Raw genomic sequence first — 25,210 nt, 5'->3', positions numbered from 1 at the left:
GGTGGGGCAGTCGGTGTTTCCCAGGTGTTAGCAGGGCTGGCGCTTCCATTAAGGTGAACTAGGCCACGGCGTAGGGCGCCAAAATGGAGGGGGCGCTGGCCAGGCCGCCCGCCAGTGCTGCCTCAGGCCGCTATCCGGAGGCGCGCGGGGAGTCCGGGCCTGGGGTTGCCTCCTCTGAACAGCTGAAAGGTGGGCGAGGCGGCCCCAGGCTCGCGCTCCTGGCGAGAAGTTCCGGAGGTGCGCGGGGAGTGACAGCGGCAGAGAAGCGGCAGCGGCAGAAGGGCGAGCGGGGCCCACCAGCCAGCATGATCAGCAGGGTCTTGCAGCGGAGCAGAGAGCGGGAGGAGGCAGCCCCGCCCCCAGGCTCACGCTCCCAGCGCGCCTGCGGAGCTTTGCGTGGGGAGTGGGAGGCTGAGGCCACCTCAACTGAGAGGCGCAGCGAGGTGGCCCCAGGCTCATGCTCCCCCTGCGCGCCTCCGGAGCTTCGTGCCCGGAGCGCGAGCTTGGGGCCGCCTCGTCGCGCCTCTCAGCTGTTCAGTGGAGGCGGCCCCAGGCTGCCGCTCCCTGCGCGAAGCTCCGGAGGCGCGCGGGGATCTCTGGGAGCTTGAGCCTGGGGGCGGGGCTGCCTCCTCCCGCTCTCTGCTCTCTGCAAGACCCTGCTGATCATGCTGGCTGGCGGGCCCCGCTCGCCCTTCTGCCGCTTGCCCTTCTGCCGCTGCCGCTTCTCGTGCCCACCCAGGTCAGTCAGTCAATCCCGCCAGCCGGCCAGCCAGCCCGCCTAGTGGGCAGAACGAGGTCCCTTTTCTGACCAAGCGAAGGGGCACCCCCAGTTCCTCTTGAGGTGGCACGCCGAGCCTCCCCGGACAGGAGCAGTCTACAGCCCAGGACCAACTTTTGGCCCGGCACTGCCTCTGGCCCGGGCTGGCTCTTCTCTGCTGCCGCCGGGGCCAGACATAAGCGTCACCTTGGAAGGGAGAAGCCAAGCCACGGCAGGTCCAAACGGAGCCTCTCCAGAGGCCGCGGGGGTGTCCTTTTGGATAAATCTGGGTTTTCTATTATACACTGACGTTGCTTCCCTTTTTAAAAAATAATTTTTATTCCACTTTTATTTTTTCTAAAAAAGGTCAACAACTCTGGGAAATTGGGGGGGGGGGGGCGCAGAAGGTGATATCGCCTAGGGCGCAAAAAAAAACTAGCACCGGCCCTGGGTGTTAGAAGTGGGATCACGGCACCGAGCGGTGACGTCTCGCCCGTATTTTTGGCCGATTGTCTTTATTTTCTGCACCTGTTTGGTGTGATTTATTGATCGATCACCCAGCAATTTCCGCTCTCTGTCCCTGACTCTTGTCTCCGCTTTCCTTTTCCGCCCCAAATACAGAAAGCCCTGGGTGCCGATGACGCCATGCTGGAGAGGGACCCTGCCACGGGCATCTGCACCTTGCTCTACGACAGCGCCCCCAGCGGGCGCTTCGGCACCATGACGTACCTGTCCAAAGCGGCTGTCACTTACCTGCAGGAGTTCCTCCCTGAAGCTGGTTGCAGCATGCAGTAGCCAAGAACGAACAAATCTCTCAATAGTCTCTCTACCCTGCCTTTGCCTTGCAAATTATGCAAATTGTATGCAAATTAGGTTTCCCAAAACAATTGAAGGGAGCTTTTTATTCCAGGAGGGAAGATTTTTTCAAGGCTGTGTGGTGTTGTAAGGCTTGAATAGTATGGTTTTAATTGATGAATTTAAAAATCATTTAATCATTTTTAAACTGAACTATCATTTTAATCATTTCAATCATTTTAAAATTTAAAAATCATTTAATCATTTTGATGGTAAATGTACAAATTATTTAATCATTTCAGTGATAAACTTTAAAATGATTTAATCATTTCGATGAATGTTAATTTTAAAAATCATTTAATCATTTTTAAATTGAACTATCATTTTAAATCATTTCAATCCTTTTAAAATTTTAAAATCATTTAATCATTTCGATGATGAATGTACAAATTATTTGATCATTTCAGTGATAAACTTTAAAATGATTTAATCATTTCAATGATTGTTAATTTTAAAAATTATGTAATAATTTCTATAGTTTTCAAATTTAAAGATTATTTAATAATTTCAATAAAGGCATGGGTTTTTGATTTTTTTTAATTACATCAGTCCTTTAATTATTAAAAGTATTTAATCATTTCAATCATTTTAAAATTTTAAAATTATTTAATCATTTCGATGGTAAATGTACAAATTATTTGATCATTTCAGTGATAAACTTTAACATGATTTAATCATTTCGATGATTGTTAATTTTAAAAATTATGTAATAATTTCTATAGTTTTCAAATTTAAAGATTATTTAATAATTTCAATAAAGGCATGGGTTTTTGATTTTTTTTAATTACATCAGTCCTTTAATTATTAAAAGTATTTAATCATTTCAATCATTTAAAAATTTTAAAATGATTTAATCATTTCGATGGCAAATGTACAAATTATTTGATCATTTCACTGATAAACTTTAAAACGATTTAATCATTTCGATGATTGTTAATTTTAAAAATTATGTAATAATTTATATAGTTTTCAAATTTAAAGATTATTTAATAATTTCAATGAAGGCATGGGTTTTTAATTTTTTAAAATTACATCAGTCCTTTAATTATTAAAAGTATTTAATCATTTTAATAATTCTGAAACATAATAATTATTTAAGTAATTATTAAATTTAAGTAGAACTATGATTTAATTTTAAAAATCAAAAATACCATGCGCCAAGGAAGGTGATAGAAAGCATCAAGTACAATATATTCCTTCTGGTTTTGAAATGATTTTGATGACTTCTATAAAATGCCCTTTTTACGTTTGAAATGGTGATTTTGGAGAATGAAAGTCTCCAATTAAATGCCTTAATTCCATTTTCCAATTTGAAATTATTTTGTTTTTGAAGGTTTTGGCGATCAAAAGTCTCCCAATAAAATGCCTTAATTTTGTTTTCCGGATTGAAAATGTTTTTAAACAATTTTGGTGATTAAAAGTCTCCAATAAAATGCCTTAATTTCATTTTCCAATTTGAAATGATTTTGGTTTTGAAACCATTTGTGCGATAAAAAGTATCCAATAAAATGCCTTAATTTTGTTTTTCGATTTGAAATGATTTTGCTTTTGAAACAATTTGGGGGAATGAAATCCTGCCATGAAATGCTACTAAATGTGTCGCATTTCCTGTCCACATATCCGAGTTTGAATCTTCTTCCCAGCCTCTTCGTTGGAAAGTTTATTCATTTCTTTATAATTTTAATCATAGACGCTTATTTTATTGCCCAAAATTTCTCGTACAAATTTCTCATACATCAGTTTCAATCTGTTACCTCCGAGGATGTGGACAGGCTGCTTGGACGAGTGAAACCAGCCACCTGTCTCCTTGATCCTTGCCCATCCTGGCTTATAAAAGCTAGCCGGGAAGCGCTGGGCGATGGGCTTCGTGGGTTGGTGAATGCTTCTCTCTGTGAGGGAGCCTTCCCAGACCCGCTGAAAGAGGCGGTTATTAAACCGCTTCTTAAAAAACCATCTTTAGATGCGGCCCGTATCGCCCAGTCTCAAATCTTCCATTCTTGGGCAAGGTGATTGAGCGAGTGGTTGCTGAACAACTCCAGGCACGCCTGGAAGAAGTTTTGATCCCTTCCATTTGGATCCCTTCCAGTCGGGATTCAGGCCTCATCACGGGACTGAACCTGCCTTAGTTGCGCTGGTTGATGATTTCCGACAGGTTAGGGACAAAGGTGAGAGCTGTTTCCTAGTTCTGCTGGCTCTCTCAGCGGCTTTTGACACCATCGACCATAACATCCTTCTGGACCGTCTAGAGGGGCTGGGAGCTGGGGGCACTGTCATACAGTGGTTCCGCTCCTTCCTCCTGGGCCGTGTTCAGAAAGTGGTGATGGGGGATGAGTGTTCAGACCCCTGGGCTCTCACTTGTGGGGTGCCTCAGGGTTCTGTCCTCTCCCCCATGCTTTTTAACATCTACATGCAGCCGCTGGGAGAGATCATCAGGGGGTTTGGGCTGGGTGTTCATCAGTATGCGGATGATACCCAGCTCTACCTCTATTTCAAATCATATCAGGCAGTGAGAGATTTTACTTTCTTGGGCTCCTTGATCACTGCAGATGGTGACAGCAGTCACGAAATCAAAAGACGCCTGCTTCTTGAGAGAAAAGCAATGACAAACCTAGACAGCATCTTAAAAAGCAGAGACATCACCTTGCCGACAATGGTCCGTATAGTTAAAGCTATGGTTTTCCCAGTAGTGATGTATGGAAGTGAGAGCTGGACCAGAAAGAAGGCTGATCGCCGAAGAATTAATGCTTTTGAATTATGGTGCTGGAGGAGACTCTTGAGAGTCCCATGGACTGCAAGAAGATCAAACCTAAAAAGCCAAACCTAAAAACCTAAAAAGCCAATGCAATTCTGGGCTGCATCAATAGGAGTATAGCATCTAGATCTAGGGAAGTAATAGTACCACTGTATTCTGTTCTGGTCAGACCTCACCTGGAGTACTGTGGATACTGACAAGAAGGATACTGACAAGCTGGAACGTGTCCAGAGGAGGGCAGCCAAAATGGTCAAAGGCCTGGAAATGATGCCTTATGATTCTATCCATTCTGAAGGAAATCAGCCCTGTGTGCTTACTGGAAGGACAGATTCTGAAGCTGAGGCTCCAATACTTTGGCCACCTCATGAGAAGAGAAGAATCCCTGGAAAAGACCCTGATGTTGGGAAAGATGGAGGGCACTAAGAGAAGGGGACGACAGAGGACGAGATGGTTGGACAGTGTACTCGAAGCTACGAACATGAGTTTGACCAAACTGCGGGAGGCAGTGGAAGACAGGAGTGCCTGGCGTGCTCTGGTCCATGGGGTCACGAAGAGTCGGACACGACTAAACGAGTAAACAACAACAACATATTCTTATATATCATATGTATAATATATCATAATGTATCTCTAAATTAGCTATAGCTAATTTATTATATTATAGCTAATTTATACTTATTTGCATCTTTCATCTACACATATTTACAAACTTTTTCGCTTCAAAAATGAAAAAAAATAAATAGGAAACAAAGTACCGTATGTGTATTTTTTTTGGGGGGGAGAGAAATGTGATTTGTATAATAATAATAATAATAATAATAATAATAATAATAATAATAATAATATATTATTTATAACCCGCCCATCTGGCCGGGATCCCCCAGTCACTCTGGGCAGCTTCCAACAAAATATTAAAATACAGAAATCCATCAAACATTAAAAGCTTCCCTAAACAGGGCTGCCTTGAGATGCCTTCTAAAGGTCTGGTAGTTGTTTTTCTCTTTGACCTCTGGTGGGAGGGCGTTCCACAGGGTGGGTGCCACCACCGAGAAGGCCCTCTGCCTGGTTCCCTGTAACTTGGCTTCTCGTAGCGAGGGAACCGCCAGAAGGCCCTCGGCGCTGGACCTCAGTCGCAGAACGATGGGGGAGGAGACGCTCCTTCAGGTATACTGGACCGAGGCCGTTTAGGGCTTTCAAGGTCAGCACCAACACTTTGAATTGTGCTCGGAAACGTACTGGGAGCCAATGTAGGTCTTTCAGGACCGGTGTTATGTGGTCTCGGCGGCCGCTCCCAGTCACCAGTCTAGCTGCCGCATTCTGAATTAGTTGTAGTTTCCGGGTCACCTTCAAAGGTAGCCCCACGTAGAGCGCATTGCAGTAGTCCAAGCGAGAGATAACTAGAGCATGCACCACTCTGGCTAGACAGTCTGCAGGCAGGTAGGGTCTCAGCCTGCGTACCAGATGGAGCTAATAGACAGCTGCCCTGGGCACAGAATTGACCTGCGCCTCCATGGACAGCTGTGAGTTCAAAATGACTCCCAGGCTGTGCACCTGGTCCTTCAGGGGCACAGTTACCCCATTCAGGACCAGGGAGTCCTCCACACCTGCCCGCCTCCTGTCCCCCACGAACAGTACTTCTGTCTTGTCGGGATTCAACCCCAATCTGTTAGCCGCCATCTATGCTCCAACCGCCTCCAAGCACTCACATAGGACCTTCACCGCCTTCACTGGTTCTGATTTGACCTTAACAGATCAAGGGAAGTAATAGTACCACTGTATTCTACTCTGGTCAGACCTCACCTGGAGTACTGTGTCCAGTTCTGGGCACCACAGTTCAAGAAGGAGACTGACAAGCTGGAACGTGTCCAGAAGAGGGCAACCAAAATGGTCAAAGGCCTGGAAACGATGCCTTATGAGGAACGGCTTAGGGAGCTGGGTATGTTTAGCCTGGAGAAGAGAAGGTTAAGGGGTGATATGATAGCCATTTCAAATATATAAAAGGATGTCATATAGAGGAGGGAGAAAGGTTGTTTTCTGCTGCTCCAGAGAAGCGGACACGGAGCAATGGATTCAAACTACAAGAAAGAAGATTCCACCTAAACATTAGGAATAACTTCCTGACAGTAAGAGCTCTTCAGCAGTGGAATTTGCTACCAAGGAGTGTGGTGGAGTCTCCTTCTTTGGAGGTCTTTAAGCAGAGGCTTGACAGGCATATGTCAAGAATGCTTTGATGGTGTTTCCTGCTCGGCAGGGGGTTGGACTGGATGGCCCTTGGGTTCTCTTCCAACTCTATGATTCTATGATTCTATGTCAAAGCAGCACAGTTGAGGCCACACAGGATGCCACAGCTGCTGCCATTGGCTACAGACTATCTGTGACATCACAATAACATGGCATTTCCAGCCAGCCCAGCTGAGGATGCTGCATCATAATCTCTGGCCTCAGCTGCTGCCATTGGCTGAATACTATCTGTGACATCACAAGAAACATGGCAACATCCTGAATATAAACGTGCGAGTGCACAGAGGCTGCAGGGTTTGGCTGTCCAGCAGGTGGGGAGGGTGGGGGTCGAATCCTGTCCCTTCGCCCAGCGGGACCCGCTGTGGGAACCGACCAGGCCCTCCCCAAGATGACATAGCTGCCAAGTACCCCGTTTCCCCCGGGAAACCCCCGTTTTTACTTACCTTTCCCGGTGGTCACTTCGCCTCCCGTTTTTCTCCGTTACTTTCTCCTGCCGGCGGCCATTTTTTTCCTTTCCAATTTGCCCAATGGGCACCAAAAATGGCCGTCGCCAGCTTCAAAAGTCGCATCTACGCATGTCCGGAAGTGCATAGACGCAACTTCCGGTGTCGGCCATTTTTGGTGCCCATAGAAGGGCAAAGCGACACCGGGAGTTACGTCAACGCAACTTCCGGTGTCACACGGCTGCCGGTCCCGGATTCTGCAGTCCGGGACTTGGAAGGTAAGCCAAGATGCGCATGGGGTATGCAAGGGGGAAAGAGGGGGGGTTGGGGTGGTGAATGACGTCACACGGGAGAATTATAACGTCACGCGGCAGGAGGCCCAGAGAGAGGGGTGTCGTGACATCATGCGGCAGGGGTGGGGAATGGGGGCGCCCTTGGGTTTGGGGAGGGCGAATGGGTCGAGACGGGGCGGGGGGATTTTCCACAAGGCACGTGGGTGAGGGAGTTGCTTTCCCATTTGAGCCACAGCAATGTGTGGCCGGGAACAGCTAGTATATACAATGGTGCCTTGCTTAACGAATGCCCTGCTTAACGAAATTTCCGCTTAACGAAGGGATTTTTCGAGCGGAGGTTGCCTCACTAGACGAATCCATTTTACGAAAAATTCGTCTAGCGAATCGCGGTTTCCCATAGGAATGCATTGAAATTCAATTAATGCGTTCCTAGGGGCAAAAAAATAAAAATAATCAATGCATTCCTATGGGATTCGCTAGACGAATTTTTCGCTATAAGAAAAGACCCGTGGAACGAATTAAATTCGTCTAGCGAGGCACCACTGTATACGGAGGCCTCAGGGCGGTTCATGGAAAATGATTATAAATATAAATGGTATGTAAAAATAACATATATAGAAATATTAGATAATGATATCGACAACTACATTTCACTGCATAGTGGTTGCCTTTTTCTGCCGAATATATATATATATATATATATATATATATATATATATATATAATTCTTATATTATTGAATACAAGTATATATCAATAATATAATAATATATCTGTCAGAGGGCCTGGTATGGCTACTCTAGAGTAACGACTCCAGCATGGTCTTTTAAGGTTTTTATTAAGTGCTGATTATTTACAGTGTTCAGAGCAGTAAAAATGCATCCTTAAGGTGAGGTGTCTGAACTCCCGAATGGCGATTGGCGCGTTTTCTTCCAGCACCACAGCTTTGGCAGACCCAACCTCTTCCCCCTACGTTTGCGTCGCAATTCGGGAGTTGGGGGAATTGGCCTCCCCCCTGTGCGTCCTACTTCCTGTCCCACCTGCGGCCTGGGCTCCACAACCTTGCCTGAGCCTCGGACACCACTTCCTGACTCTCCGCTGGAGGCAGAGCTCTCCTTACTCTCTCCCGCGCTTGGGGATGGGCTGGAACTTAAGATGGGAGGGACTTCCCTGTATCCCTCGTCCCTCACATCCATCCCCCTCCCAGGCTCCTCTCCCCCCCTTCCTAGTGGCTCTCCGCTTGCTGGGGACGAGTGAAACCCCAAGAAGTCTGTGGCATCCGAGCCTGTGGGTGTAAAAATTTCCCCCCAATCCTGCGATCTTTCTCCTTCCCCCTGAGAAGACGGGAATCCCAAGAAGTCAGTGGCGTCAGAGCTGGTGGGAGTAAAAATGTTCTGCCAGTCCTCTCCTGCCTCTGACGTCGTTGACCTCGGTGAAACCCACACCTCTTCTTCCGTGTCCTCAAATTCCGCTTCCCATCTCCATGGAGAGCTGCTGCCTGCTATCCCTTCCTCCTGCCCCTCCCCCTCTCCCTCCCTTTCCATGTGCCAGGGCTTGGGCCTGTGGGGGAACAGGGCGTGGAACTCTTCCACTAAAAATTCCTCAGGTACTTCTGTGGCCGGTATCCACTCATTGTGGGACGGCGGAGTGTCCTCCCATGCTATCAGGTACTCCAGTCCTCTCACCCCTCTCCTTGAGTCTAAAATCTCAGTTGCCTCATTGAGCTGTCGGGCGTCTCCCGTCTCCCCCCCTCCCTCTGGAGGCTGATCGCTGTCCCTGAACCTGGTACTTTCCCTGTACGGCGACAGCAGCGATCTATGAAACACTGGGTGCACTCTCATGTCCTCCGGCAGTGCTAGCCTGAAGGCTACCGGGTTGACCTGTTGCGTGACCGTGAAGGGGCCCAGCCTCCTGGGTGCTAACTTCTTGCATCGCCCCCTGGTGGGAAGACCTTCCGAGGATAACCAAACCTTGTCCCCCACCCTGATGACCTCTCCCGGTCGCCTGTGGCGATCTGCCCCCTTGTACGCTTCCTTGGCCCTCTCCAAGTGTTCTCTGAGCTGCTGGTGCACCGTCTCCAGGTCCTCTGCCCAATCCTCTGCCTGTGGGCCCTCTTCCTCCTCCTCCCCCTCCCTCTCCGGGAAAGATCTGAGGTCGCGCCCGTAGTTGGCCTTAAAGGGCGACACCCCTGTGGAGACGTGCACCGCATTGTTGTAGGCAAATTCTGCCAGTGGCAGGCGATCCACCCAGTCCGTTTGCCTCTGGCTGACGTAACATCTCAGGTACTGCTGCAGAATGGCGTTGACCCGCTCCGCCTGTCCATTGGTTTGCGGGTGCCTAGCCGTCGACAAGCTGACCTCCACCTGCAGGAGGTTCATGAGCCGCCGCCAGAACCTGGAAACAAATTGGCGGCCACGATCCGAAATAACCCTTAAAGGCAATCCATGCAGTCTGAATACGTGGTCAACAAACAGTTTGGCCGTCTCTTCTGCCGAGACCGCCCTGGCACACGGTATAAAATGGCACATTTTGGACATGAGGTCCACCACCACCAACACTGCGGTCTTGCCCCTGGACGACGGCAGGTCTGTGATGAAGTCCATGGACACTACTTCCCACGGCCTGTGCGGTGTGGCTAAGGGCTCCAGCAAACCAGCTGGTGGCGCTCTGACCACCTTTGCTCGCTGGCAGGTGTCACATCCCCTTACATAATCCCGAACATCCTCCCGCACCCCTGGCCACCAGAAGTGTCTCATGACTAGGTGAGTGGTTTTGTCCCTTCCAAAATGACCCGCCGTTGGGTTGTCGTGCATCTGCTTGAGGGCCTTACCTCTCAGCTGTTTGGTTGGCAGGTACAGGGCTCCCTTGTAAAAAAGCAAACCCCTCCTTTCCTCAAAGTCTTTGGCCTGCTCCCCCCCCCCTCTCAGTTCTCTGAAGATGCGGGTGGCAAATTCATCAGCTGCTGTCAGTGCTGTGAGTTCTGCCTCGCTCACCACTGTTGCTCCGCAGGACCATGCTGATGGGGGGAAAATATGCCTGGGTGCCGGTGGCAACTCCTCCTCCATGTACTCTGGCTTGCGGGAGAGGGCATCCGCCCTGACATTCTGCTCTCCCGGGATGTAGTGGATGGAGAAGTTGAAGTTCGAGAAGAACTCTGCCCACCGTATCTGCCGCTGGTTGAGCACCCTGGCAGTTCTCCAGAACTCCAGGTTCTTGTGGTCTGTGCACACCTGGATGGGGTGCTTGGCGCCCACCAGGAAGTGTCGCCAGTGCTGGAACGCAGCGTGGATCGCGAGAAGTTCCCTGTCAAACACTGTGTAGTTGCGTTCCGGCTGGGTCAGCTTCCTGGAGAAGAAGGCACAGGGTCTCCACTCTCTGTTGGCGTCCAGTTGCAACAGAATCGCTCCCAGAGCCTTGTCCGAAGCATCTGTCTCCAGGCGTAGGGGCGCATCCTGCACCACGTGGAACAGGTGCTGGTCTGAAGCGAATACCCTCTTGAGGCTTTCGAACGCTGCTTGCGCCTCTGGTGTCCACCGGAACTTCTGCTTGCCTCTCAGGCAGTCGGTGATAGGAGCCGTGACGCGAGAGAAGTTCTTGATGAACTTCCTGTAGAAGTTCGCGAAGCCTAGTAGGCGTTGGGCATCTTTGCGCGTCCTGGGGCTGTGCCAGTCCAGGATGGCCTGCACCTTGTCCTTGTCCATCGCCAGCCCCTTGTCTGACAGCTTGTAGCCTAGGAAGTCCACTTCTTTGGTGTGAAACTTGCACTTCTCCAGCTTCACATACAGGTGGTTGTCCTTCAGGCGCTGCAACACCTCCCTGACATCCTTCACATGTTGCACTGGGTCATTGGAGTAGATAAGGATGTCATCCAGAAAGACCAAGCAGTTCTTGAAGAGGAGGGACCCCAGGACGTGGTGCATGAAGGCCTGGAAGCATGCTGAGCCCCCTTGCAACCCGAAGGGCATCACCAGATATTCAAAAGAGCCCAGAGGTGTGAACATCGTGGTTTTCCATTCATCACCCTCCCGGATCCTAATCAAGTTGTACGCCCCTCTTAGGTCGAGCTTGGTGAAGATCTTGCCCCTGCGTGCCGCTGTCAGGAGATCATCCACTCTGGGCATGGGGAAAGCCATTGGCTCTGTCACCGAATTCAGCCGTCTAAAATCCACCACCAGACGGCGCTGTTGCGTGTCTTTCTTGTCCACCCAGAAGACCGGGCTGCCCCCTGCTGCCTTGCTTTCTCTGATGAACCCCCGCTTGAGGTTCTTGTCGATGAAAGCGCGCAGATCCTCCAGTTCCTGATCTGACATGGCGTACAGCTTGGCTGGGGGTATAGTTGCCCCTGGCACCAGGTTGATCTGGCAGTCAAAAGGCCTGTGTGGGGGTAGGTGGTCGGACTCCGCTTCGCTGAAGACCTCCTGCAGGTCCCAGTACGGCTTGGGTATTGCCTCACCCCCCTTGACGTGCATGGTGGCCACCGTGGCTATCGGAGGCCCCTCCCCTGGTTGGTGCTGCATGCAATGTTCCAGACAAAAGTCCGATCCAAAAGTGATGCATCTCTGGTGCCAACTTATGGAGGGGTCGTGGCGCGTCAGCCAGCTCATGCCCAAGACGATGGGGGGGTCTGAGATGGTTGTGACGTTGAAAGCCAGTGTCTCTGAGTGCCTTCCCACCGTCATTCTCATGGGGGGGGTTTGATGCGTGATGGCCCCTCCCAGCAGCTCTCTGCCGTCAATGGTGGCCACGTGCAGGGGAAAATCCAGCTGCAGAAGTTGGATCTGGTGCTCTTCCGCAAAGTTTCTCGAGAAGAAGTTGGCTGAGGCACCACTGTCAATTAAGGCGAGGACTGTCAGGGGATAGCCATTTGGGAGCGTGAGCGTGACTTCTAGAACCACTCCTGCTCTGGGAGGGGTGGGCTGGCTGTGCTCCTCTCTGTGCGGGTGGGCGGGCGGGGGCTGTTGTCTGCTGACTGTGCCTGGCCGCTCCCCCTTGTCTCCTGCAGCCAGGCTGTCTCGTTTCCCTGCTGTGGTGCTGCGTCAGCTGGGGAAGGTACAACCGTTCCCGCCTTTCCTTGCCACTCTCTGCGATGAGGGCAGTCTCTGACGCGATGCCTGGGGGAGTTGCAGAGAAAGCAATTCCCGCCTCTTCCCTCCTTGCGTCTTGGCGCCGCCGGGGTTTGAAAAGCCCGCGCGCGCGCTCCTCCGATCTCCATCGGTTCCGGCTCTGGGCTTGGCCTGGGCGGGTGTGGGGGCGGGCCCTGGGGTGGGGTTTGGTGATGTGGTCTGTCCTGGGAGCGTGGGAACCAAGGTTTTGCTGCGCGCGTCGCTTGTTTGTCATTCCATCTGGATTCCTGTCTCACCCCCACCGCTAGCGCCGCTTTGCTTAACTCATCCATAGTTCGCGGTTTGGGACCTCTTGCCAGCTCATCCTTAACGTCTGCGTGCAAACCCATGTAGAAGGCTGATTTCACTGGCTCACTTTGCAGATCCCACCCCAGTTTGTGCACCAGCATGGTGAATCTCGCCCAGTAGTCCCTAACTGTCGATTTTCCTTGTGTTAAGTTATGAAGCTCCTCTTTAGTGGCCTCCATTTCACTGTCACTAGCGTACATTATTTTTAAAGCTTCTAGAAATAATTTTGCGTTCTTCATGCAAGGATTTTTTTGCGCGATGAGCGGTCTTACCCATTCTCGGGCGGCCCCCGTCAAATGCTCTATGATAAAGGAGACTCTGTGCGCGTCATCTGGGAATTCTGCTGCATGCAATTCCAGCGCATAATTTATTTCTGTCTCGAATCCTAGGTACTCCCTAGGGTCGCCGCTAAACTTGGTGACTAGGCTCTGTCCCCTTCTCACTTGGACTAGCTGCGGCTGGGGCACCCCCCCACCTCTAGCGGCTTTCTCCTCTTCCAACTTCTTCTGTAGGTCCAAAACCATCACCCTTAGCTGTTTCTCAGTCTCCTCTTTTGTCCTCACCTGGTCCACCAGCTTGTTCAGCTCCTCCTGCGCCCCTCGCGCTTCCTCCTGAGCGGCATGCAATTGCTGCTGTGCGTGCGCTGTGAGGTTCTGCAGCTCCTGCTTCGCTGCTTCGGCCTCCAGCCTCCAATGCTCAGCCTCTTGAGCGCTCATCGCTGCACTCCAAAGTAGCCAAAAAAAGATTCGGGAGTTGCTGTCAGAGGGCCTGGTATGGCTACTCTAGAGTAACGACTCCAGCATGGTCTTTTAAGGTTTTTATTAAGTGCTGATTATTTACAGTGTTCAGAGCAGTAAAAATGCATCCTTAAGGTGAGGTGTCTGAACTCCCGAATGGCGATTGGCGCGTTTTCTTCCAGCACCACAGCTTTGGCAGACCCAACCTCTTCCCCCTACGTTTGCGTCGCAATTCGGGAGTTGGGGGAATTGGCCTCCCCCCTGTGCGTCCTACTTCCTGTCCCACCTGCGGCCTGGGCTCCACAACCTTGCCTGAGCCTCGGACACCACTTCCTGACTCTCCGCTGGAGGCAGAGCTCTCCTTACTCTCTCCCGCGCTTGGGGATGGGCTGGAACTTAAGATGGGAGGGACTTCCCTGTATCCCTCGTCCCTCACAATATCAATCATGTCTAAATATGTGTGTCTATCATATACATGTAAATTAGATCTAGTTAATATCTAGATATGATGTTTTAGTATAATAAGACATATCCCCACAGCCCCGTTTTCGAAAGGAAAGAAACGGACACCGGTGGTTGTTTTTCTTCCAAGGCCGTATATTTAAAGTGAAATTCTCTGATTTTATAAGGGGGGGGGCAAAGACAAGAAAGATTCCCGACCAACGGATATCGAACAGTTTCCAAAATGTGTTTTTTTAAGGTTCATGTACATTGCTTAGAAAAAAAGGGAACTCTGCACACGCTCAGGAGCAAATCCCTCTTTCCTCAAATCCCTCCCAGAACAACAGGGGGGGGGGTAAAACCCCAAACGTGAGAACGGAGAGATCCTGTTGGTCGGTCGGTCGCTAGGTAGAAAACTGTAAACTCGGTTCAAGTTGGTTCCGAAAAAGTCCGTCAGCCGGAACCTGTAATGGCAGAAGCAACAGAAGGGAAGTGGCCGGCGGGAAGGAAGCCCGGCCGGTCCAAGGAGCAGGAGGAAGAGAAAGTACTGGAAGTTGGGAGGCGTGGCTTGTTCCTCGTTTCCCGTTACTCGAAACGGTGGGTTCTCCATGGCTGGTTTGGGAACAGGAAGTGGCTCCAAGGGGACAGGAAGTGGGGAGGGGAGGGGGACAGAAAGGTGCCGTGAAAGAACAGGAAGGAACTTTTAAGGGAACAGGAAGGGACAGAGAGAGAATAAGAAGGGACTGTATTGTGAAGGAGATGAAAGGGATTGTGAGGGAACAGGAAGTCCCTCAGAGGGAACAGGAAGTGGCTGTGAGAGAACAGGAAGGAACTTTTAAGGGAACAGGAAGGGACAGAGAGAGAATAAGAAGGGACTGCATTGTGAAGGAGATGAAAGGGATTGTGAGGGAACAGGAAGTCCCTCAGAGGGAACAGGAAGTGGCTGTGAGAGAACAGGAAGGGGGCTCTGAGGGAGAGTAAAAGGGACTGTGGAGGAACAGGAAGTGCCTGAGAGCAAAGAGGAATTGTGGGGGGGGGCTGTGGGGGAACAGGAAGTGCCTGAGAGCAAAGAGGAGGTGAACTGAAGGGAACAGGAAGGGACAGGGGTAAAACAGGAAGGGGCCGTAAGGGAACAGGAAGTGCCTGAGAGTGTACAGGAAGTGACTCTTAAGGGAAGAGGAAGGGACCGTGAGGGGACAGGACGAACGGGAAGCAGAGAGGAGGCAAGGCTGGGGTAGGAGTGTGGGTAGGACCTGAACCCGGCACCGGGTGCTCTCCCTGTCGGATGTCAGTTGACGTAGTACAACCAGTAGAGGAGGTTGAAGAAGCCGAAGGTGATGGGGAATAGAACCCGGGACCACTTGTCAATGGTACTGACGTCGGCCAGGTCGGGGATCTTCAGTTTCAGCTTGGACGACCTCCGGCGCAGGCGGCAGTTGGACCGGGTGGTGCGGCAGGCGGGCGCCTTCCGGGAGTGCAGGGCGGTGCCTGAAGAGTCAAACCTACGCAGGCCGCAGGGGCGCGGGTCCGGCGAGGGCAACGTGGAGAAGAGCGGGCAGTTGCTGTCAGAGACGCCAGCTAGGAGGAGGTTGCCGTACGGGTCGGGCTGGAAGGAGAGAAGGGCGTTCAGGTTCATGTATCCCAACCTGCGGGGATCTCGGCCTCAAATCCAGGACCTTAAGGTACACCCATCCCCACCTTACCTTCCAAGTCCCGGACTGCAGAATCCGGGACCGGCAGCCGCGTGACACCGGAGGTTGCGTTGATGTACCTTCCGGTGTCGCTTTGCCCTTCTACGAGCACCAAAAATGGCCGCCGGCGGCTTCGAAAGTCGCTTGTACGCATGTCAGGAAGTGCGTCGACGCAACTTCCGGTGTCGCTCCGCCCATCTATGGGCACCAAAAATGGCCACCGCCGACACCGGAAGTCGCGTCTATGCACTTCCGGACATGCGTAGATGCGACTTTTGAAGCCGGTGGCGGCCTTTTTAGGTGTCCGTAGAAGGGCAAACCAGAAAGAAAAAAAATGGCCGCCGGCAGGAGATAATAACGGAGAAAAACGGGAGACGAAGTGATACGGGGGACCACCGGGAAAAGGTAAGTAAAAACGGGGGTTTCCCGGGGAAAACGGGGTACTTGGCAGCTATGATCCCCACCCCGCTTTTTAGGCAGGAATCTCACACCTGAGTCCGGGGCTCCAGGCGCCGGGCACGTCTCTTCTGCTGGCGGGGCCCTCGCCCAAAGAAAATGTAGTTCACCAGGGCGTATTCCAGCAGTGCCAGGAAGACAAAGACGAAGCAGCCCATTAGGTAGACGTCAATCGCTTTGACGTACGGGATCTTGGGCAGCGTCTCCCGGAGGTGGGTGTTGATGGTCGTCATGGTGAGGACGGTAGTCACCCCTGGGTGGGAGAAGAAACTGGGTTAGTTGTCTGGCTGGGAATTATAGCACGGGGAAGGCGCCATCATTCAAATCCCTGTCGAGATCAACGATCAAAATATTTTCGTAATCTCCAAGGATGGGACTGATATCTTGAAATTGAACGTTTTCATACTCTGAAATCAATCAATATCATTCTAGAAGACGGATTTATAGAACACCTATTGAAATCAAACATTTTCATCCTGTGATCACTAAAAGTCAGCATGGGTTTCTGAAAAATAAGTCATGTCGGACTAATCTGATCTCATTTTCCGACAGAATTACAAGCCTGGTAGATGAAGGGAACACTGTGGATGTAGCCTATCTTGATTTCAGCAAGACCTTTGACAAGGTGCCCCATGATTTCCTTGTAAAGAAGCTGGTAAAATGTGGGCCACACAATGCTACCATTCAGTGGATTTGTAACCGGCTGGCTGACCGAACCCAAAGGGTGCTCATCAATGGCTCCTCCTCATCCTGGAGAGTAGTGACTAGTGGGGTGCCACAGGGTTCTGTCTTGGGCCCAGTCTTATTCAACATCTTTATCAATGACTTGGATGATGGGCTTGAGGGCATCCTGAGCAAGTTTGCAGACGACACCAAATTGGGAGGGGTGGCTAATACCCCAGAGGGCAGGATCACACTCAAAATGACCTTCATAGATTAGACAACTGGGCCAAAGCAAACAAGATTAATTTTAACGGAGAAATGTAAGGTACTACACTTGGGCAAAAAAAATGAAAGGCACAGATACAGGATGGGTGACACCTGGCTTGAGAGCAGTACATGTGAAAAGGATCTAGGAGTCCTGGTAGATCACAAACTTGACATGAGTCAACAGTGTGATGCAGCAGCTCAAAAAGCCAATGCAATTTTGGGCTGCATCAATAGGAGTATAGCGTCTAGATCAAGGGAAGTAATAGTACCACTGTATTCTGCTCTGGTCAGACCTCACCTGGAGTACTGTGTCCAGTTCTGGGCACCACAGTTCAAGAAGGATACTGACAAGCTGGAACGTGTCCAGAGGAGGGCAAGCAAAATGGTCAAAGGCCTGGAAACGATGCCTTATGAGGAACGACTTAGGGAGCTGGGTATGTTTAGCCTGGAGAAGAGAAGGTTAAGGGGTGATATGATAGCCAGGTTCAAATATATAAAAGGATGTCATATAGAGGAGGGAGAAAGGTTGTTTTCTGCTGCTCCAGAGAAGGGGACACGGAGCAATGGATTCAAACTACAAGAAAGAAGCTTCCACCTAAACATTAGGAAGAACTTCCTGACAGTAAGAGCTGTTCGACAGTGGAATTTGCTGCCAAGGACTGTGGTGGAGTCTCCTTCTTTGGAGGTCTTTAAGCAGAGGCTTGACAGGCATATGTCAAGAATGCTTTGATGGTGTTTCCTGCTTGGCAGGGGGTTGGACTGGATGGCCCTTGTGGTCTCTTCCAACTCTATGATTCTGTGACTCTACTAGCTGACCCGGCCACACGTTGCTGTCAGCCATCTGTCAGGAATGCTTTGATGGCGTTTCCTGCTTGGCCCTTGTGGTCTCTTCCAACTCTATGATTCTATTATTCATCCTGGCAGTCAAACAATATTGTGATTGAAGACGGATATATCAAAACATCCATGGAAATCCAATGATTCCATATTGAATCTGGATTCCAGGTGGCCTTAATGTGTCGGACAACTGGGCGCCACTTCACCAAATGGAATCAAGGTCAGGTCCTGCCTTGAAGGAAAATCAGATGGAGCAATAGAATCATAGAGTTGGAAGAGACCACAAGGGCAATCCAGTCCAACCCCCTGCCAAGCAGGAAACACCATCAAAGCATTCTTGACATATGGCTGTCAAGCCTCCGCTTAAAGACCTCCAAAGAAGGAGACTCCACCACACTCCTTGGCAGCAAATTCCACTGTCGAACAGCTCTTACTGAAGATAGAGGTCCACCAATAGAAGGAGAGGAGGTTCTCAGGTGCTTTGGTGGTCCTCATACTCACCTGAGTCCAACCCAATGGGTTTCAAGAGAGACTAAAGGTCAAGGAGGATCACATGGACCCTTGGTAGCAGGACCCTGGAGCAAGATCTCAGGATCTCCTCACCTAGGGCCACCCGGGCAGCCGAAGCATCGTAGTTGATCCAGAAGGAGACCCAGGAGAGAATGGTGATGAGGATGGAGGGCATGTAGGTCTGCAGGATGAAGTAGCCAATGTTCCTCTTGATGCGGAAGCTGAGGGACAGGCGGAGGTAGGACCCTGTTGGAGAAATAAGAGAGAGTCAAGCCAGACAGGACCCCAGGATCCAGATGAATGTGGTATCTTCAGCAAGGGGCATAGCTGCCAAGTTGCTGTCAGAGAAATAAGGGACCGGGCCGGAAGAAGCAGACCGCAAGTAGCGCTGCTGCCATTTTGGAACTGGGCGGAGCATGCTCAGAAGGGACTTTGGATGCTGCTTTGCCCAGTTCCAAAATGGCCGCCACGCCAGAAGTCGCACTGCAGCCATTTTGTCGCTTCTGAGCATGCTCCGCCCAGTTCCAAAATGGCTGCCGCGCCAGAATAAATCGGGGAAAAACATCTGCTTTTTTCAGCTAGGAACAGCTGGAAAAACGGGGATTTCCCGGGGAAAATGGGAGACTTGGCAGCTATGGGCTAATTGCTGGAAAAACGGGGATTTCCCGGGGAAAACGGGAGAATTGGCAGCTATGGCAAAGGGTGAACTGGAGGACCATGGTCTCCCGCCCTCTGCCTGACAACCCCAGGATTTCAGCCAGGGGGGTTAGAATAGATGACCCCACAGGGGGAACCCACCAGTGGTGAAGACCACCTCACGGGTGACCAGCTTCTGCTCAATGATGGTGAATTGGGGCAACTCCAAGACCTCCATTCCCGTCACGGCCGAAGAGTTTCCTTGCCAGAAGAAGACAATGTCATCGACGGTGTAGCCGTCTGAGAGGGAAGAAAAGAAGAAAGAATGAGAATGATTCCTGGTTGGAAACTATTCCCATCTTCAAATTAATCCTGGGTTACAATTAATCCTGGGTTACAATTAATCCTGGGTTAAAATTAATCTTGGGTTAAAATTAATCCTGGGTTAAAATTAATTCCCAGATGAGAATTATTCCCGTATTAAAATGAATCCTGCTTGAAAATTAATCCTGGGTTAAAATTAACCCTGGGTTAAAATTAATTCCCAGATTAGAATTATTCCCGTATTAAAATTGATCCTGGTTGAAAATTAATCCTGGGTTAAAATTAATCTTGGGTTAAAATTAATCCTGGGTTAAAATTAATTCCCAGATGAGAATTATTCCAGTATTAAAATGAATCCTGCTTGAAAATTAATCCTGGGTTAAAATTAATCCTCGTTGAAAAGTATTCCTGTTTTAACATGATTCCTAGATTAACATTATTCCACAATTAAAATCCTCCTGATTTAAAATTAACCCCGGTTTAAAATTATCCCTGCCTTAAAATTATCCCTGTATAATACTTTTCTGTGACAAACAAGGAATTGTTTTATTTTATTCCTTCCTTAAAATTATTCCTGGTTCAAAATAAATCTGGTTTAAAATTATTCCTGCTTTAAATTTATTCCCTGGATAAATTCCTTTTAATTATTTATTTTTAATAACAAAGAATTATTTCATTACATTTTATTTTATGCTTATTCCTGTTTCAAATGAATCCTGGCTTAAAATCATTCCTGCCTTAAAGTTATCCCTGGATTTTTCCTGGATAATACTTTTAATTATTCACAAGCAATCATTTAATTTGAATTGAATTGAATGATACGCACAGCTCTCAATTTCCAGGGTGCAATTCTGCTGATCCAATGGGTATCTCCGGAGATCCATCATACAGGCAGCGGTTGTCGTGATCCTGCAGAGAGAGAGAGAGAGTGGATTCCCGGGATCTGTTATGGGAATCCCTGATTGATGGATGCGGGGAATGCTATATATTGATTTTGGGGGGATTTTTCGACCCCTATTTGAATGATCTTCCTGGTCCAATGTCTGAATCTGCAAATATTTCTCTCATTTTGCCTACTGATAAGTGTACAGTTATTTTTATGGACTATTAATATGTATCAATTGATAAGTATAAATAGATATACAACCGTGTCGTACTCCTTTCCCAATTTTTTGGTTCAAAATTGGGAAAGGAGTACAACAAGGTTGTATATTGTCTCCCTGCTTATTTAATTTATATGCAGAATTCATCATGCGAAAGGCTGGACTAGATGAATCCCAAGCCGGAATTAAGATTGCTGGAAGAAATATCAACAACCTCAGATATGCAGATGACACAACCTTGATGGCAGAAAGTGAGGAGGAATTAAAGAACCTTTTAATGAGGGTGAAATGCCTGTCAAGCCTCTGCTTAAAGACCTCCAAAGAAGGAGACTCCACCACAGTCCTTGGCAGCAAATTCCACTGTCGAACAGCTCTTACTGTCAGGAAGTTCTTCCTAATGTTTAGGTGGAAGCTTCTTTCTTGTAGTTTGAATCCATTGCTCCGTGTCCCCTTCTCTGGAGCAGCAGAAAACAACCTTTCTCCCTCCTCTATATGACATCCTTTTATATATTTGAACATGGCTATCACATCACCCCTTAACCTTCTTAATTGACCATATTTGCATTAACATACCGGCCAGAGCGAATCGGTTCTTGATTGATATCATTAATATCCACCCACCTCAGGCCGTAGAGGACGGTGCCGTCCGGGTGCAAGCGGATCATGCGGTTCTTGACAGTGACGCCATGCAAGAAGGACTTTTTGTCGTTCAGGAAGTAGGTGTCCGGGAGCCAGAGCTGGTCGGCCACTCGGTTGTCAAGCGTCAGGTTGAATGGCAGATCGCCGTAGGCGAGCCGCTTGTCCCTCCAGCTCTGCTGGAAGTACATGGTGATGGTATAGTCCTGGGGGAGGAGAAAAGAAAGAGAGAGATGGGGGAAATTGAAGGATAGGAGGAGAGGAGAAGGATGGAAGGATAGGAGGATAGGAGAGAAGGTGGAGAGGCAGGTCGCCCTAGGCCTGCTGGAAATACATGGGGATGGTATAGAATCATAGAATCCTAGAGTTGGAAGAGACCACGAGGGCCATCCAGTCCAACCCCCTGCCAAGCAGGAAATGCCATCAAAGCATTCTTGACATATGCCTGTCAAGCCTCTGCTTAAAGACCTCCAAAGAAGGAGACTCTGCCACACTCCTTGGCAGCAAATCCCACTGCCGAACAGCTCTTACTGTCAGGAAGTTCTTCCTAATGTTGAGGTGGAATCTTCTTTCTTGTAGTTTGAATCCATTGCTCCGTGTCCGCTTCTCTGGAGCAGCAGAGAAATTGAAGGATAGGAGGGTAGGAGGAAAGAAGGATGGAAGGATAGGAGGATAGGAGAGAAGGCGGAGAGGGTGGTCGCCCCAGGCGAGCCACTCCTCCCTCCAGGTCTGCTGGAAATATGTGGGGATGGTATAGTCCTGGCCGGGGGTGGGGAGAGGGAGAGAGAGAGAGGGAGGGAGAAAATTGAAGGAGAGAAGGATAGGAAAAAAGAAGGCTGGAAGGATAGGAGGATAGGAGGAAAAGGGGGGAAATAAAAAGGTTGTTACCCCAGTGAGAGAGGGGGAGAAGGAAGCAGGTGTGGGGCTGAAAGAGGTTGGACTGGATGGCCCTTGTGGTCTCTTCCAACTCTAGTATTCTATGCCATTCCTCTCTGAAGCTCTCACAGCTACAGGGTCAGGCCCGCAAGCTCAGAACAAGAGAAGCAAGCAAGCAGGGGGCCTCACAGAGCATTCCCTCCTAAGGACAGCTAAGGAGAACCAATGTGTTCATGGCTAACTTGTTTCTGCAATGTTGTCTCTGGCACGAAATCTAATCTAAATATAGGCGCATGATCCCATTGGCAGGGGGTTGGACTGGATGGCCCTTGTGGTCTCTTCCAACTCTATGATTCTAAGTGAAGATGTTATAAGAAGTAAGAGGGGATATACATTGTCTCTTATGTATTTGGCATTTTTGTATCCTTTTTAAATCTTTTTTTCTTTCCCCCCCTTTTTTTCTCCTGTTGTGTTTTCTCCATTTTTTTCTATATAAAATTTAATAAAAATTATATATATATTTTAAAAAAGATAGGAGGATAGAAAGAAGAAAGGAGGAGAGGATAGCAGGAAACGATAGAAGGAAAGAAAGAAGGGTGGAAGGACAGAAGGAAATCCATCTTTTCCTGCAGGATTCGAATCCGGGACGGGAGTTCGTCCAACTTACCATGTTGACTTCAGAAATCTGGTCTATGCTTGAGATGTGAATACTCATCCCCACCACCACCGGGTTCCCTGAAATAACAACAAACAAACAAACAAACAACAAAACAACATCAACAAAACAACAACAGATATTATATTGTATTATTAAAAAGTCATAAAATTATTAATTGCTCACGAAACTCATAATTGGTTAATTTGTGGACGTGATAAAATGATCACGTGATGGAACCATCAAATCAATCCCTCAGTGGGAAGATGAGATAATAAACAATCAGGAAATAATCAGATAAAATCATAAATAACAATGCCATAAAATTAAAAGAATAAAATTATAAACAATAAATCATAACTTTAGGAAATAAATCATCAGGGTGAACTAAGCGGTAAATAACACCATAAAATTAAAGAATTAAATTGTAAACAATAAATCATAACTTTAGAAAATAAATCATAAGGATAAACTAAGCAGTAAATAAGGGGCCCAGGTGGCGCTGTGGGTTAAACCACTGAGCCTAGGGCTTGCTGATCAGAAGGTCGGCGGTTCGAATCCCTGCGATGGGGTGAGCTCACGTTACTTGGTCCCAGCTCCTGCCAACCTAGCAGTTCGAAAGCACGTCAAAATGCAAGTAGATAAATAGGAACTGCTATAGCAGGAAGGTAAACGGCGTTTCCATGTGCTGCTCTGGTTCGCCAGAAGCAACTTTGTCATGCTGGCCACATGACCTGGAAGCTATACGCCGGCTCCCTCGGCCAATAATGCGAGATGAGTGCGCAACCCCAGAGTCGGTCACGACTGGACCTAATGGTCAGGGGTCCCTTTACCTTTACCTTTAAGCAGCAAATAACACCATAAAATTAAAGAATTAAATTGTAAACAAGAAATCATAACTTTAGAGAATAAATAATAATGAAAGGCTAAAAGTCAAGAAGGAATAACAGCAAATCGAAGAATAGATTATAAGAAAATAATAATAAAAGGGATGATAAATAATCATTTATTAACTTATTTATGATTAATTATCTCATTCATTATCAATCAGATTTATGCTATTTTAGGTGGCACTCCCTTACCACCGAAATAAAACCGAACCATCGGTTAAGAAGGAAATAAGAAAAGTGGATAATAGGTCATCATTTATTAATTCATGACCCCGGCGTATTACTGGTTGGAGTCATGCTCTAACCTTTAGGTCGTGCTGCCTTACCTCCGAAATCGGGCCGCAGGCGGACATCGTAGCCTTTGAGGAGCTTGTCCACAATGTCCTTGACCACCGAGATGTTGCCAGTGGAGGGGCTGGAAGACAAAGCAGCTGAGATAAAATATTGGGGGTCCCCATTGAGCCCCACCCCATATACAAAGCCCATTTGGAGGTGCTTTGTATATTGGGGTGCCCAGCTGGATTAAAACATGGGGGCCCCCGCATGGCATCATTTAAACCTGCCCCCGAATCTATTATATTGGGGTACCCAGCTAGAATAAAATTGGGGGGGGTTCCCAGCTGGGAGAAGATATTGAGAGCCCTGATAAACTTGGGGGACCCTTCATATCATGTCCAGCTGAAATAAAATATTGTGGGGTTCATAGAAAATTGGAGTGTTTGAGACATTGGGGGGGCATCATGCTTCTCACGGCCTCCTTTAAACTTGCCCCCCAATATAATATATACGTGGCAATTGGAGGGGTCTCTCCCCTATTAGTTGGGGGCAGCTAGGGGACCCCGAAAACCCCCCACAAGTGAGCCCCCTGCAAGTTAACCTACCTGTGCACTCCCTTAAAAACCCAGGTGACCCCCCCATAGGTTAACCCAGGGGTCCCCAAACTAAGGCCCGGGGGCCAGATGCGGCCCAATCAACTTCTAAATCCGGCCCTCGGACGGTCCGGGAATCAACATGTTTTTCATGAGTAGAATGTGTGTTTTTTATTTAAAATGCATCTCTGGGTAATTTGTGGGGCCTGCCTGGTGTTTTTGACATGAGTAGAATGTGTCCTTTTATTTAAAATGCATCTCTGGGTTATTTGTGGGGGCATAGGAATTCATTCATATATTTTTTCAAAATATAGTCCGCCCCCCCCCCACAAGGCCTGAGGGACAGTGGACCCTGCTGAAAAAGTTTGCTGGCCCCTGCAAGGGCGGGGGCGCCGGAGCCATCTCTGCCCCTGAGCGCCAGGGCGGCCGACCTGCTCAAGACTGCCCCGCGCAGGTGAACCCCCACTATATTGTTGGTCCCCCCAAACCCCAGGGCGAGACCCCCTCTCAAGTTCGCCTAGTACCTGTGTGCCCCCTAACCCTCCCCCCACAGGTGAGCCCCCCCACTACCTGTCCGCCCCCCCAAAAAACCCCTAGGGGATCTTTCGCTACCTGCATGCCCCCCAAAACCCCCTCTTAGGTTAAACTTCCTGGGCACCCCTAAAAAAACCCACAGCTTGGTCCTCCGCTCCCTGTCCGCCTCGCAAAAACCCCAGGGGAGCCCCCGCTCTCTGTCCGCCGCCCCAAACCCCAGGGGAGAATCCTGATACGTTTCCCACCCCCCACAAAAAACCCAGGGGAGCCCCCCCCCAAACCTACCTGTGCGCCCAACAGCAGCAGGAGAGGAGAAGACAGAGCGCAGCCCAT

The 25,210-nt window shown here is 49.0% G+C and overlaps 2 protein-coding genes across 3 annotated transcripts in view; one reads left to right on the top strand and one right to left on the bottom strand.

Annotated features, from left to right (window-relative positions):
* The window catches only part of LOC118083807 (phosphorylase b kinase regulatory subunit alpha, skeletal muscle isoform), a 50,585-nt gene extending 48,603 nt beyond the window's left edge, over positions 1–1,982 (top strand). Inside the window, exon 29 of the mRNA XM_060270095.1 lies at positions 1,379–1,982. Coding sequence (XP_060126078.1) covers positions 1,379–1,552 — 174 coding nt within the window. The 3' untranslated portion in view covers positions 1,553–1,982. The remainder of the gene's footprint in view (positions 1–1,378) is intronic.
* A 12,113-nt stretch (positions 1,983–14,095) lies between these two features.
* Positions 14,096–25,210, bottom strand: LOC118084237 (gamma-aminobutyric acid receptor subunit beta-4-like). Of its 2 annotated transcripts, XM_060270041.1 has the most exons (9): positions 25,163–25,210; positions 23,801–23,889; positions 22,597–22,664; positions 21,039–21,259; positions 20,141–20,223; positions 19,153–19,290; positions 18,448–18,600; positions 16,113–16,330; positions 14,096–15,536 (listed from the first exon to the last, which is right to left on the bottom strand). In XM_060270041.1, exons 3-9 carry the CDS (start codon positions 22,642–22,644, stop codon positions 15,219–15,221), a joined length of 1,179 nt encoding a protein of 392 aa, XP_060126024.1. In that variant the 5' UTR covers positions 22,645–22,664; positions 23,801–23,889; positions 25,163–25,210; the 3' UTR covers positions 14,096–15,218. The 2 variants fall into 2 exon arrangements, with proteins under 2 accessions (XP_060126024.1, XP_060126023.1); XM_060270040.1 differs by lacking the exon at positions 25,163–25,210 and having other exon boundaries at positions 23,801–24,073.

This window comes from Zootoca vivipara, chromosome W (genome assembly GCF_963506605.1).
Source record: "Zootoca vivipara chromosome W, rZooViv1.1, whole genome shotgun sequence".
Classification (NCBI taxonomy): Eukaryota; Metazoa; Chordata; class Lepidosauria; order Squamata; family Lacertidae; genus Zootoca; species Zootoca vivipara.
This window is presented reverse-complemented; position numbering and strand designations above follow the sequence as displayed.